Below are 16,020 nucleotides of genomic sequence, written 5' to 3'. Positions count from 1 at the left end.
TAAATAGTACGGTTGTTTAAAAAAAACTGCCATAAATCTGTCAACATGGCGATTTTTGAAATGTTGCTAAATTAGAAATGATCTCTATGGGCTGTGGAATGGACGCGGTTGCGATGCTGTTAAACCAAATAAAGCTATTACAAAAGACATTTTGACTCACTGCTGAATAAAACATTAGCAGAAACAAAGTATAATTGTATCCATGAGGCAATTCAGACCAAAGTAGAATAGCAGTTTATGGGCCTTTTGGGCTTTTAATCAGTCAGGCCCTGAATAAAAGTATTCAAAACTCTATGTTATTATTGGTGAAAATGTAGATTTTGTTGACACAGCTCTTACAAAGGATCACACTAGTTTGTGACAAATGTTGTGGCCAGTGAGAGTATGCGCCCCACGTCACCTGCAGCTGGAGAGTCTTGTTTGTGACCGCCGAGCGTAGCGCCGACAGCGTGGCCTCCGGGAGAGCAAACAGAGAGGTGAGCCTCGGGGGGGAGGCTGACCTCTGAGAAGCAGCGCTGGGGGACGGGCTGTGGATGAAGGCCAGCAGCGGAGCGGCGGAGTTGTCCTGGTCTGCCTCCGACGACGACTCTGCATCTGATAAAACCGTCTTAAAAAAAAAAAAAGACAGATCAGCGAGATTATGCGTCATCCACACGGTCTGATCAGACGTGTAACCTGAGCTATGTCCCGCAGAGTGTCCAGTAGTGTCTCAGTGTGAGCTCTCATCAGCTGCAGGTCGCTCCCGTCATTGCTGCTCTGCTCCTGAAACCCAAAACAGAGAGTTTTTAAATATATGATTAAAAAATTAAATAATACATGGGAACGTGGCTCGGGTGGTAGAGCGGCTTAGCCAGAAACTTGATGGTTCCAGCTTCGATCCCAGCTTCCACCATCCAAGTCACGTCAGTGAAGTGTCTTGCTCAAGGACACTTCACCCTTGCTCCTGATGGGTTGTGGTTAGGGCCTTGCATGGCAGCTCCCGTCATCAGTGTGTGAATGTGTGTGTGAATGGGTAAATGTGGAAATAGTGTCAAAGCGCTTTGAGTACCATTTACCATCTACATTTGAAATAAATAAAGTACCGTATTTTCCGGACTCTAATGCTCAATTAAAATCCTTTTTTTCCCTCAAAACTCACCTTACAACCCAGTGTAAGGAATAAGTTTGGTTGAGCTTACCCACCTCAAAGCTATTTTATTTGGTACATGGTGTAATGATAAGTGTGACCAGTAGATGACAGTCAAACATAAGAGATAAGTGTAGGCTGCACTAAGATGGCAATATGACTCAAGTAAACAACACCAACATTTTATATGTTCCATTGAAAATATAGAACATTACACACGGCGCTCAAAAATCTATCAAAATGTTTTAGTACGACTTTGGTAAGTTATGAAGCCGCACCGCTTGATGTGCTTAAACATTCGAGTATTATTATGGTGTGTGTATAAGGTAAGACATATTATCTGGCGTTTTGTTTCGCAATATTATGCAAAAGCAACTTTCCTTACCTTCTGGTACCTGCTGATCTGTATTTGGGATCTGCATAAATCCTGAAAAATTGCGCACTTTTGTAGTCTGTGCCGACGCCGTAGTTGATAAGCTTCTTCTTTTTCTCTGTCTTCTTGTTATGGGACATTAATCCTCCGCTGTTGCCATTTCTAATATAAAGTCATGTAAAGTTCTTACTTAAATCTAGATAGATAGATAGATAGTACTTTATTGATTCCTTCAGGAGAGTTCCCTCAGGAACATTAAAATTCCAGCAGCAGTGTACAGAGTTGAGATCGAATTTAAAAAGTAAAAAGTAAACAATGGGGGTATAAATGGAAACAAAATAGAAAAATATTACAATAAGAATAAAAATAAAAAGCAACAATGAGAATAAAAATATAACAGTAAAATAAGAATATAACAAGAGAAACTAGACAGTAGTGACCGTGTTATGAAAAAGTATTGCACTGTTATTGTTTTGCATCCCCTGTCATCCGAATACCCTCCTTCCCCCCCAGAGAGGAGTTTTACAGTCTAATGGCGTGTGGGACAAAGGAGTTTTTGAGTCTATTAGTCCTGCACTTGGGATGAAGCAGTCTAGCACTGAACAGGCTCCCCTAGCTACTGACAACGGTATGCAGAGGGTGACTGGCATCATCCAGGATGCTCAATAGTTTTTCCACAGTCCTCTTCTCTGCCACCGTCACCAGTGAGTCCAGTTTTATTCCGATCATAGAACCGGCCCGCCTGATCAGTTTAATCAGTCTGGAGCTGTCCTTCTTAGATGTACTGCCCAGTCGTCTTGGACTCCATGCCACTGGACCCTGACCCGGATCTGTCAAGGATCGTGTGGTGACTGTCTGTGCACCAGTCTCCCCACGTTAAACTAGGTCACGCATCCTCCATAAAGGGATACCCCCCTACCAGGAGGATTGTCATACTCTCTTCAAGTGACAGCCGATGATGATGACTGCCCCCCCAGCACACTACGATGTAGTACAGAACACTGGCAACCACAGACTGGTAGTACATCCACAAGAGTTTTTTACAAATCTGTCAGTAAACTCGCTATGAAAGCGCTAAAACATCCCTGTGTAGTGAGTTTACATTATTCACCCAAGGAACTTTAGTTATTAGAGAGTTCCGGTCGGACGTTTTTTCATGGGACACATTTCTGGTGTTGATGTTTCTGGATGAGGAGATGCTCCGTTATTGATTTAAGTAAAGTCTGAATGTCATTAAAACAGTTAGCTCCATATGTTGACACTTCTTCCACTCCCGTCCTTGCACGCTACACCGCTACAACAAAGATGACGGGGAGAAGACGCTGTCGAAGGTGAGCCACGTAAATAAGACCGCCCACAAAACGGCGCAGAAAGCGGCTTTAAGATGATCTGTAAAACATAATCTATGCAACATTTTGACCAAAGAACAACCATTACATGTTATGTAGTCCCCAAGGAAGTGTTTTTTTAATTTAGAAAAAAATTATAATAATATGACTCCTTTGATGCGCCCTATAATCAGGTGCACCTTATATATTGAAAAAGATCAAAAATAGACCATTCATCGGCGGTGTGCCTTATAATCTGGTGCGCCCTATGGCCCGGAAAATACGGTATTTGAAATTAGCACAGGAACTTTTTTTTTTTTTTTTTTAGAATATTATACATAATGCATTTGTCAAATAAAAGTCTACCTCTTGTTGAATATAATTACATAATGTCCATTATTTGATGTGTGAACAATAACAGTGATTGAAAACTCACCTCCAACCTCCTGGAGAGGAGGACAAGTTCTCGCTCTTTCTCCTCTATTTGTCCCTTCAGTCTTTCACCTTCACGCACTGACTCAGACAGCCTGTTGTTGAAACAAACCAACATAATCAGTCGTCAAAGAACAGGTTCTCCATTGTTGGAAGCATTAGAGAGCAGGCCTCTGACCTGACGTTGATCTCGCATCTCTCTGTGTCCGTTCTCGCCTGAAGGCTCATCATCTCCGACACTCGATCACTGAGTTGCTGCTCCATTTGGACCCGCAGAGCTTTCTCACGGTCCAGGGCTAGCGCCGTTGTCTTCTCTCGACTGTGCAGCGTCGCGCACAAAGATGTGCACGATACATGAGCGCAGTGCGACGCTCGGGACAGGTCGTTACGCATGTCTGACAAGTCTCTGTGGATGCACAAGGCATGGAAAAATTAGATGTGGACATGACATATAGGGCAGCAAAATGAGCTAATGAACTAACTCATCATCCATCAGCCGACTTGTTCATCCATCCACCCATCCATCCATCTATTAGCATGTCCGTTTATCCCTTCATCCATCCATAAAATGTATATCCATCCATCAGCAAATGCATCAATCAATCCATTAGCAGATAAGTCTGACAATCCAACAACACATGTCCGTCCGTCCGTCCGTCCTACCATCAATCAATCAACACATGTCCATCCATCCATCAGCAGATGCATCCATCAATTCATCAATCCATTCATCAATCCACCCATCAGCAGATACGTCCGACCATTCATCAACACATGTCCATCCATCCATATATTTATCCATCAACACTTGTCCATCCATCCATCAGCAGATGCATCCATCCATCATTACATGTCCGTCTGTCTATCCATCCATTCATCAATACATTATCCATCCTTTAGCAAATGCATCCATCAATCCATTAGAAGATAAGTCTGACAATCCAACAACACATGTCCGTCCGTCCGTCCATCCATCAATCAATCAACACATGTCCATCCATCCATCAGCAGATGCATCCATCAATTCATCAATCCATTCATCAATCCACCCATCAGCAGATACGTCCGACCATTCAGCAACACATGTCGATCCATCCGTATATTTATCCATCAACACTTGTCAATCCATCTATCAGCAAATGCATCCATCCATCATCACATGTCCGTCTGTCCGTCCATCCATCCATTCATCAATATTTCCATCCATCAACCCATGTCCATCCATTAGCAGATAAAACCGACCATCCATCAACACCTGCATCTATCTATCTATCTATCTATCTATCTATCTATCTATCTATCTATCTATCTATCTATCTATCTATCTATCTATCTATCTATCTATCTATCTATCTATCTATCTATCTATCTATCTATCTATCTATCTATCTATCTATCTATCTATCTATCATCAGCAGACCTGTCAATCCATCCTTTATTGAATGCATCTGGTCATTCATCCCTCCACACATCCATCTATCCCTTATTACGTCAGTGCATCTATCGATCCCTATATCTTTCTATCCATCAATACAAGCATCCCTCTACATAGAATTTTTTCTATTTACACTGAACAAAAATATAAACGCAATACTGTTTTTTTCCCAGATTTTTCATGAGTTGAACTCAAAGATCTATATACACAAAATACCTATTCCTCTCAAATATTGTTCACAAATCTGCCTAAATCTGTGTTAGTGACCATTTCTTCTTTGTCAAAATACTCCATCCCACCTCACAGGTGTGGCATATCAAGATGCTGATTAAACAGCACGATTATTAGACATGTGTGCCTTAGGCTGCCCACAATAAAAGGCCACTCTGAAATGTGCAGTTTTATCACACAGCACAATGCTACAGATGATGCAAGTTTTGAGAAAGTGTGCAGTTGGCATGCTGATTGCAGGATTGTCCACCAGAGCTGTTGCCCGCGAATTGAATGTTAATTTCTCTACCATAAGCCGTCTCCAAAGGCGTTTCAGAGAATTTGGAAGAACATCCAACCGGCTTCACAACTGCTGACCACGCGTAACCACACCAACCCAGGACCTCCACATCCAACAGGTGCACCTCCATGATCGTCTGAGAATAGACACCCGGACAGCTGCTGCAACAATTCGTTTGCATTTCTCCACCAACTGTGAGAAACCGTCTCATCTGCATGCTCGTTGTCCTCATCGCGGTCTCAACCTGACTACAGTTCGTCGTTTTAACCGACTTGAGTGGGCAAACGCTCACATTCAATGGCGTCTGGCACGTTGAAGAGGTGTTCTCTTCACGGATGAATCCCGGTTTTCACTGTTCAGGGCAGATGGTGGTGGGAGAACAGTTTGCTGATGTCAACGTTGTGAATCGAGTGGGTGGGGTTATAGTATGGGCAGGCGTATGTTATCGGCAATGAACGCAAGTGCATTTTCCATCCATCCATCCATTTTCTTAAGCTTGTGCCTCTTGTGGTTACAAGGGTGGCTGGAGCCTATCCCAGCTGCATTCGGGGGGAAGGCGGGGTACACCCTGCACAAGTCTCCACCTCATCGCAGGGCCAACACAGATAGACAACATTCACACTCACATTCACACACTAGGGCCAAATTAATGTTGCCAATAAACCTATCCCCAGGTGCATGTCTTTGGAGGTGGGAGGAAGCCAGAGTACCCGGGGGGAACCCAAGCAGTCACGGGGAGAACATGCAAACTCCACACAGTAAGACCCCAAGCCTGGGGATCGAACCCACAGCCTTCTTATTGTAAGGCGCCAGCACTAACCCATGTCCCACCATGCTGCCGGCAACTGCATTTTATTGATGGCATTTCGAATGCACAGAGATACCGTGACAAGATTCTGAGACCCATTGTTGTACCATTCACCCGAGACCATCACCTCAGCATGGCATTGCACAGGCCCATGTTGCAAATATCTGTACACAATTCCAGGAAGCTGAAAACATCCCAGTTCTTGCATGGCCAGAGACTGCTTTTCTGACCCGCCAAGACCCCAATAAAACAAAATTGCACATTTCAGAGTGGCCTTTTATTGTGGGCAGCCTAAGGCACACCTGTGCAATAATCATGCTGCTTAATCAGCATCTTGATATGCCACACCTGTGAGGTGTGATGGATATCTTGGCAAAGAAGACTTGCTCACTAACACAAATTTAGACATATTTGTGAACAATATTTAAGAGGAATACTTTTGTGTGTATAGTAAACCTTTTAGATCTTTGAGTTCAACTCATGAAAAATGGGAGCAAAAACAAAAGTGTTGCATTTATATTTTTGTTCAGTATATCAACCTACCCATCTACCTACATTTAGTCATTGATTAATTCACCAACAATGCATCCATCAGTGCAAAGTTGAAAGTACCTCTCAGTGGTACTCTTTAGTTCACACATGTGCCTCCGGAAGCCGACCACTTGTCGCCACAGAGCAAGCAGGCGTCCGTGCTCACTGCTGAAGTAGCTATGGAAAGACTGAGAGATGAAAACTTGACATTTCTCTTGCTTATTTAACACCGCTAACACGCTTGCTAAGCATTCGCCACCTCTTCCTCTTTCCTCCAGTCAAACTCCTTCTGCTCCAGCTCTTCTCTGGCTTTGGTCCAGTCAATGGTGAGCCTGCGGATGTCCTGACTTAGCGCCTCGTTGGCCAAACCGGCCTGCTCCAACTGCTCCCTCAGCATGGCGTTCACCGCAGACAAACTGCTGCTCCTGAAAACATGAAGAGGAATGAAATAAATGTCTGACGGGACTTTGAAGTCAACACCTACCTCTGTTGCTCTTCTTCCAGACGGATTAAAGCATCCTCCAGGTTGCTGCTGGATTCGTCTTGATGGCGACCATTTGATGCTTCACTGGAATCCTGATTGAGAAACATGACTACTTGTACCTTCATCTCTAGTGACAACTTTGTGTTTTTGTTAGCGGCTTACACTCAGCCCGGGTTTCTCAAACACTGACGACTTCTGCTGCAGCATCTGCTCCAGATCTCCGCACCTCTTTTTGTACTGCAGCACCTAAAGAAGCAGCGAATTCCTTAGCGTTCAGCTCCGAGACGACTGTGTAACTAAAAAAAAAAAAAGTGTACAAACCTTCGCCTGCAACTTCTGCACGAGCTGCGCCTGCCTCTGCTGGCCCTCCTGATAGGCGGTGAGCTTTCTCTTATAGGCTGCTTGCTCCTCATCCAGCCGCCTGCGGAGATCAATGTTCTGCTGAGCCAGGCTGCGAGACTCGGAGGAATCGCAGTCGCCGTCCCCCGAGTCGAAACATAGGGCCTTCTCCAACTGTATGTAGCGAGCAGGAAGTCATTACACATTTCATTTGGTGCACCTGCACAATGCAATATGATCCAATAGGACCTCCACCAAGCACAACACATAGTCAACCTCCTCTATATGCCTCCACTTTATGACTAGGATTAAGGATCAGCCATGAGTGAGATTGGCCGATACCAATCACATGTATTAACTGTAATTTTTTTTTAACTTTTAAGATTAAAGATTAAAGTACCTATGATTGTCACACACACACTAGATGTGGTGAAATTTGTCCTCTGCATTTGACCCATCCCCTTGGGGAGCAGTGGGCAGCAGCGGCGCCGCGCCCGGGAATCATTTTGGTGATTTAACCCCCAACTCCAACCCTTTGTTGCTGAGTGCCAAGCAGGGAGGTTATGGGTCCCATTTTTATAGTCTTTGGTATGACTCGGCTGGGATTTGAACTCCAACCTACCGATCTCAGGGCGGACACTCTATTTTGGTGAGTTCTATTGACACTGTACCAATATCAACACAATATCTAAATTACTCCCTTAATCTCTTTTAATACATACACTTGTTTAATCAAACCAAGAGGGCTCCAAAGTGAATAGTACACAATAACTACACAAAAACAAAAAATACTATCTACTACTCATTTAAATCCTTTGGTATTTGCCCTCAAAGTCCTCCTGTGTCCGTAGAATTGGTCATTGAGCTCGTTAACCTTAAAGGGGAACTGCACTTTTTTGGGATTTTTTGCCCATTGTTCACAATCATTATGACAGACATGACAATGTATGGTTTTTTTTTCATTCTTTTGAGTAAATAAATGCGATAAAAAGTAATCTTACAATTGAGCATATGGGAGCTGCTCTATTTAGCCTATAAAGCCCTTAAATTACATCCAAATACCTCCCTTGAGGTTTTATATATATATGATATAGGGGCGGCGTGGCGAAGTTGGTAGAGTGGCCGTGCTAGCAATCGGAGGGTTGCTGGTTACTGGGGTTCAATCCCCACCTTCTACCATCCTAGTCACGTCCGTTGTGTCCTTGGGCAAGACACTTCACCCTTGCTCCTGATGGCTGCTGGTTAGCGCCTTGCATGGCAGCTCCCGCCATCAGTGTGTGAATGTGTGTGTGAATGGATGAATGTGGAAATACTGTCAAAGCGCTTTGAGTACCTTGAAGGTAGAAAAGTGCTATACAAGTATAACCCATTTATCATTATTTATATATAAGTATATATGTAATGTAGTAACAGGCACATTTATAATAACAATTAATATTTACGTATTTTGACCATTTTAAGCATACGCGGCGGCGCATTAATTTCAAAAACGCATCACGACGTCTGCTTTTTTTTTCTTCATCACTGATTACTACTCACTGCAGACTCCATGAGAGTCAATAATCATAATAAAACAACACTTACTGTGTAATGTCTGCTGTCACTAGGATGCCGACTGCTGGGATGTTCATATATTCCCATTTAGATTAAAAATTACCATAATCATCACAAAAAAACGGGGTGCGCGGGGTTACCAAGCGTCTTTTCGTGTCGTTCTCGCCATTTCCGGGTCCTAAATGGCTGTCATAGTGTCCCAACTTGTCGGAATACGTCCTCAGATATCTTCTGTCCAGGTGAGAGGCATGATTTATGATCTACAATGAACTTCCAGGGAGCAAGGAAGCAAAAAAAACACCTCGCCAGTCGACCATGTTGAAATTGTACAAAGGCTTGTGATCACAGCGCCGCCATAGTTTTTCTGTGTTAGCGCTTATAATAACAATATCACTAATACTTGGTTAATACTCAAATCACAAAATGTAAATGGAGTACTACTGGCGGTTATTGAATGGTTATTTATTGGATTTTATGGGCGGAATAGGGAACCTCCCATTGACTTTGCTGTAAACTGACTTTTAGTTACATGTATTTTGCAAGTGAGAAATCATTAAAAGAAAAAATCCATCCGTCATGTCTTTCATAATGATTGTGAACGATAGGCAAAATTTTTAAAAAAGTGCAGTTCCCCTTTAAGAAAAACAACTTTTTCTGTGAAAATACAAATATTGCTAATGTTATATTATCCTATCTCTAGACTAATATTAATAATCTGTTTCTGCTGTAACGCAGACTCCTCTCCACTTCTGAAACTTTACTAAGCACTTATTTATTGTGTTGTTTCAAGCTAGTTTAGCGATTATCATGCCTTCTTGTCTTCTCCTTTTTGTTCTTACTCAGTGTGTAACATGTTTAGCCTCTTCCTCAAGTGATATTAATACTTGTAAGAAATGAAGCTTATTTGCTGCAGTAGAGATTATTATTATTTTTATTAACTTAAGGGAGCGGCTCCACACTGTGTATGGACATACATAATGCCTCTGTCAACCGAGGGACCAAAAATAAATACAGTTTTAGCAAGCGGGATTGGCTTTTGTGACCAGCGTTAAAAGGCATTATTTGGCATTGGCCAATCACGTACTTATTCACGGAAATCGGCCAATACTGATCATAATAGGAACAGCCCTAATTAGGATATATGAGTTATTCATTAATAAAATAAAGAACCTGTACAACAATTTAATGTGTTCTTCCGTGGACTTCTATAAAAAAATATTAATTTGAATATGGACCAGTGCCATTTTTGTGGCAAGCCCTCAGACAGGGAATGCATTACTCCAGCTGCCTTTTCATCCTGATTGGCACCAAATGCTAATGCTGGCACATATGACAACTCTTGTAATCGAATGTGAAATTTTTGTGGAATCCTGCCGACTAACAAAAACGTTGATAAGCAAACAAGACATACCCCTCACGCAGTTCAAGTTTGATTGACATTTAATCAACAGTGTATTTTATTGCAGTAAAGTAGAATTTAGTCTTACTAGCATGTTTAAAGAGTACTTAATATCTCTAAAGATGCGGTGTGTTTGGACCGCTCCCTTTGGTGATGTTTAACTCCAAACTGGATGCCGTGGCCCTCCCATCAAGAGAGACCCTCAGCTAAATGACTTGAAGCCCCTGTTTGCAGTTGCCTGGGGCAACAGACGCCATGGCAACATTCCACTTCAGTTCATTCCAGGCCCCATCACCTGGGTGACCAGTAAATCTCAGACAAAGACCCCAAAAAATACAGAATGTAACATTTAGCTTGGTTTGTCTCACCCTCTCGCTGATTGCGCTGTACTTGATGGCCAGCTCATCCCGGTCTGCTCTGCTGTGGGACAACAGGTCCTCCAGCTTGGCCAGCTCTCCCTGCAGGATTCGGTTCTCCTCCTGGAGAGACATGAGCGAGGACATTGCCCCTGGAGCTGTAAGAGACAAGGACATTTTAAGCACAAAAAAAACCACGCTGTGTATTTAGGCTTTTGAACGCACTGACAGCTTTCGTTAAGGTTCTTGGTTACAATCTCCCGAACTCTGGCCGGTAGACATGTAGGTGGCGCATCCGGCGAGGGTCCCCGCACGGTCAGCCTCTTCTCCTCGGACAAAACACTCTCCTCCAGCCTCTGGTGAGGAAAATGTGAGACGCTGAGATCAGGCAGCAGACGCTGTGCCGTGCAGCTCGGGGCAACACAGAGACAACACAAAAGTGATGATCACAGGGAAACGCAATTAAACGGCAAATAAGCAGACAAATACACATCTGCAGCGTGTTAGTCTCACTCACTCACACACACACACACACACACACACATACACAATGGCATGGGGGGTGGAGGGGTGGTGTCAGGGGGCGCCCACCTGTATCACAGACTCCAGTTTGTTGCAATCGCTTTCCTGGTGTTCAGCAGTAGACATATTTGAACCGTCGACAAAATAAAAAACAACAACTTCAGAAGCCAATAATACAACAATGGTGTCGGAGGGAGCTGCAAAGTCTGCGTCCTTGCTCACCTCCTTCACAGATTGAGGGCAGCAGCAGGATTAGCAGGTTTAAAACGAAAAGAAGCACAGCCCTCCTCCTGCCGCCTCCCCACTTCTACTCCACCCCCACTCTCCCACGCTCCCACCAGCCCACTAGACCAGAAGCCGAGCTAAATGCAGAAGCGACACGCTACATTGAGTTGCGCAGACGACGCATGTTTTCATTTACATTTGCAAGTTTTCGCGTGAAAGTGGTGTAGTACTCATGTGTGTGCAGTAGATGGCGTTTTAATGAAATAAGGTGATTTTTTTATAGATATAAATATTTTGCTATATTTTAAATGTTAAAAATGTTGCATAACAACAATACATAAAAATTAAAATAAGCACAAACTGCCTAACCCACAATACTGCAAAGTGTATACAGTAAATCAGGGCTATTCAACTAAATTGTTTTGGGGGCCACAGAAAGAGTTCTTGCTGAAATCCGACGTAGATTTTGGATCTTACGGGGCAGAGAAGCAATACGGAAACATCAGCATATACTGTATGTCTAAAATGTCGCTGATGGAAAGCCAAGCCTGACATTCCTAAAATGGCTGATTACCCACCTGCTTAACTGTGACTCCATGAGCCACCTTTCTACTCAATCAGAGTTGATTGTTTTGGACCTCTTCAAGTGAAAATTGGGCGCCACACAGAGAAAAGATGGGGTATCATCTATAAGTGCATGACAACTCGCTCTGTACACTTGGAACTACTGGAGAGTCTTGTTACAGACGCCTTCCTGTTATCCTTAAGAAAATGAATCCCCCGATGCGGAAAACCCTTTGAACCCCTCATGGACAATGTTACCAACTTTTTTGATGGAGAACGTGAGTTACGTGAAGCAGTTGTGTCAATGGAACCACAGTTGAGAGAGCAACTTGCAGAGTACCAGATTTCATTCCAATTCAATCCTCCAAGCGCACTGCATTTTGTGGGCACATGGGAGGGAGGTCAAATCCATTAAGACAGCACTCAGAGTTGTTCTCAAAGACCATACAGTCCCTGAACCAGTATAACTGACAACATTGACAAAGGTCGAAGGCATAATAAATGCTAAACCGCTAGGTTATCTGTCTTCGGACGCCTCAGATCCAGACCCAGTCACACCCAATCTCCTTCTTATGGGCCATCACGACTCATCTCTACATCCAGCAATTCACAATCCCTATGGTCTTGGAAGAAGACATTGGAGGCACAGCCAAGTCCTAGCAAATCGCTTCTGGTCGTCTTTTATCCAGCATTACCTGCCAGGGCTTCAAGAACGTAGCAAGTGGAGGAACGATGGTAAGACCCTCTTGGCTGGTCAAGTTGTCTTAATAGTGGATCCTCAACTCCCCCAAGGATCGTGGCCTGTTGGACGGATTACTCAAGACACATCTCGGAGCAGATGGACGGGTCCGGACGGCCAGAGTTCAAGTGAAGAATTGCACTTACCTTCGCCCAGTCGCCCGACTGATCATGCTTCCACCTCTTGATGATGAAGAAACTACCCCATAGACTTTCTTCTAGTTTCAACTGCCATACGGACAGTTGGGGGCGGCTGTGTACGAAAGCTTATTGTGTGCAGTTACCTAGTTCTGTGATGTTCTTGTGCCTTTAATTTGGTAATTCAATCTGTGATGTAATTTCTCCCTACGAATGCGTCTTTGTCAGAATAGCCCGTTTGCAATCAATGGTAGCAGCCAGCTTAGTGTGTGTTGACAACTAAATATCACACACACACACACACACACACACACACACACACATACACAAATACACACTTGCCCACAAGTGCCATCCACCTTCGAGCAATAAAGATGATTAAAGGATTTTCTGGCCGGAACCTGTCCATCGTGTCCCAACTCTTAAGGAACCACTATCCCTTCCTTAAAACAGCACTTTAGTGTTTTTAAGAATCTGCTGCAAAAATGTGAGCTTTACACAAGTTTTTGAACTGAAGTCGAGATCCATGAGTTGAATAGCCCAAATGATGAAAAAGAGAGGACCGAAAATGGAACCTTGAAAAACACCACTAGTAAAACTAAAGAAGTTCAACAAATGACTACTGACAACATATGAAGAAAACTAAATACAGCAACACCTTAGTTACATAAATCACATTACTAAAAACATGTATAACTTCCAAAAAGGAGTGGACCTAAAGGGGTGCCTCGAGAAACACCTCAGTAAATCACAAGTTAGGACCCCAGTGTTTTCTAGCAAGGTTAGCAAGGATGTTGGAAGCTTTTAAAATAATTCATCTTTTTTTTATTTTTTTTATTTTATAGGAAAAAGCAATGTGTTAACAACGGTCCAAGTTTCTCTATACAGCAGGAGCACTGTTTTTAGGAATTTGCTGCAAAAATGTTTGTCTCCCAAGTTTTCAACTGAACTCGGGGGCCGATATGGTGTCCTTTACCGGCCTGATTTGGTCGCCAGGCCCCCAGTTGAATAACCATGAAGACCATGTTTATTGAGTGATAAATGCATTTCCGCAAAGTCGGAATTACATATCAAATATTTTCATAGGTAAAAACCTCGGTAAAGCGGGACAGGATGCTGCCTGAGGATGGAACAGTAACCACGATACTGAAAAGAGCGCTCTGATGGGTTACTCTCGTCTAGCGGCCAATGCTACTGTCGTATTCATATTTTTAGTTAATTTATGTTTGGAAATGCTAAATTTAGGTTAAAATGACAAAGAATGTGCTTATAACATAACATCTGCCGTAGAGTAAAGCTGCATACTTCGAAGTGCGATGTGGCAATGAATTACTGTATTGTGTAATCTTTTTTTCTGGAGTGCAATAAGTGTGCTAGATGTGTGTGTATTAGTGTTGTCCCGATACCAATATTTTGGATACGGTACCAAAATTATTTTGATACTTTTCGGTACTTTTCGATACTTTTCTAAATGAAAGGGACCACAAAAATTGCACTATTGGCTTTATTTTAACAAAAAATCTTACGGTACATTAAACCATACTTGCCAACCTTGAGACCTCCGAATTCTGGAGATGGAGGGGGGTGGGGGGTGTTTGATGTGCAGGCAGCAAACCCCTTCCCCTTCGAGCTTTTCTGGATGAAATTAAATTCTTTTTTCCAATCATTTTGGAACTTGCAAGCGTATTTCTTCTTCTTACTCGTCGTCGCCATGTCTCTTTTTCGGTCTTCTGCTTCGTCTCCTTCTTGTTGTGTGTGCAGTTGTGCACTGAGCTCCAAAAGCCATAGATGTTATTGTAGCGTCCCGGAAGAGTTAGTGCTGCAAGGGATTGTGGGTATTTGTTCTGTTGTGTTTATGTTGTGTTACGGTGCGGATGTTCTCCCGAAATGTGTTTATCATTCTTGTTTGGTGTGGGTTCACAGTGTGGCGCATATTAGTAACAGTGTTACAGTTGTTTATACGGCAACCCTCAGTGTGACATATATGGCTGTTGACCAAGTATGCCTCGCGTTATCATTAAACCAGTTATAAAATCATACAACGTGTCAGCATTTCTTGACATCTTCGAGTAAAGACCATTGTTAAACCCGTCCAACGCTACATTATTATGTGACTGGGCTGGTACACTGTTTATATGGAGGAAAAGCGGACGCCTGGACAGCATGCGGCTGCTAAGGGGTGAAGGTTTCAGGTGAGAGAGGACGTTAAAGGCAGTGTCTTTAAGGCACGCCCCCAATATTGTTGTCCGGGTGGAAATCGGGACAAATTCGGGAGAATGGTTGCCCCGGGAGATTTTCGGGAGGGACACTGAAATTCGGGAGTCTCCCGGGAAAATCGGGAGGGTTGGCAAGTATACATTAAACGTATGTTTCTTATTACAAGTTTGTCCTTAAATAAAATAGTGAACATACATGACAACTTGTCTTTTATTAGTAAGTAAGCAAACAAAGGCTCCTAATTAGTCTGCTGACATATGCAGTAACATATTGTGTCATTTTCCATTCTATTATTTTGTCAAAATTATTAAGGACAAGTGGTAGAAAAAGAATTATTAATCTACTTGTTAATTTACTGTTAATATCTGCTTATTTTCTATTTTAACATGTTCTATCTAAACTTATGTTAAAATGTATTAATCATTTATTTTGAGGGGGAGTGGTGGACCGATACTTTTCAGAGGCGGTATAGTACCGAATATGATTCATTAGTATCGCGGTACTATACTATACCGTACAACCCTAGTGTGTATTATTCTATTTTTCCTACTTATATTGTATTACTTGTCATGTTTACATTTGATCCTGTCTATAATCCATCTTGTTCATGCTTTAGGTAAATTTTACACCGTAACCATTTCCCCAATTTGGGATAAATAAACTCTGTCCTATCGGAAGACATGAAGAATGATTTTACAGTGGTCTCAACATTAAAACAAATCAAATAGAACAGTGAGATAGTCAAAGGTGCAAAGCAATATGCACTTTGTGTTGCTGTTGTCATAGTTACCAACAGAGGATCATTGTATCAATACCAAACAGCCCCCCACCCCTCTATTGACCTTAAAGCATGCATATATTTGGCTAACTGTGTTGGTTGTGGACACTTTTATCATCCCTGTGTTTATTTGATCAGCACAATTACATTTAGCTCATAAAA

At 42.7% G+C, this 16,020-nt stretch overlaps 1 protein-coding gene across 1 annotated transcript in view; it reads right to left on the bottom strand.

Moving 5' to 3' along the window:
* Positions 1–11,421, bottom strand: part of LOC133653671 (rootletin-like) — a 60,274-nt gene extending 48,853 nt beyond the window's left edge. The window contains 12 exon segments of the mRNA XM_062053212.1: positions 401–607; positions 676–762; positions 3,264–3,354; positions 3,438–3,665; positions 6,626–6,732; positions 6,804–6,969; positions 7,029–7,120; positions 7,191–7,274; positions 7,350–7,541; positions 10,689–10,834; positions 10,906–11,032; positions 11,268–11,421. Coding sequence (XP_061909196.1) covers positions 401–607; positions 676–762; positions 3,264–3,354; positions 3,438–3,665; positions 6,626–6,732; positions 6,804–6,969; positions 7,029–7,120; positions 7,191–7,274; positions 7,350–7,541; positions 10,689–10,834; positions 10,906–11,032; positions 11,268–11,324 — 1,584 coding nt within the window. The 5' untranslated portion in view covers positions 11,325–11,421.
* Positions 11,422–16,020: the final 4,599 nt, after the last annotated feature.

The sequence above is a fragment of the Entelurus aequoreus genome, linkage group LG01 (assembly GCF_033978785.1).
Source record: "Entelurus aequoreus isolate RoL-2023_Sb linkage group LG01, RoL_Eaeq_v1.1, whole genome shotgun sequence".
Taxonomy (NCBI): domain Eukaryota; kingdom Metazoa; phylum Chordata; class Actinopteri; order Syngnathiformes; family Syngnathidae; genus Entelurus; species Entelurus aequoreus.
The sequence above is the reverse complement of the archived record's forward strand: the minus strand, read 5'-3'. Positions and strand labels throughout refer to the sequence as shown.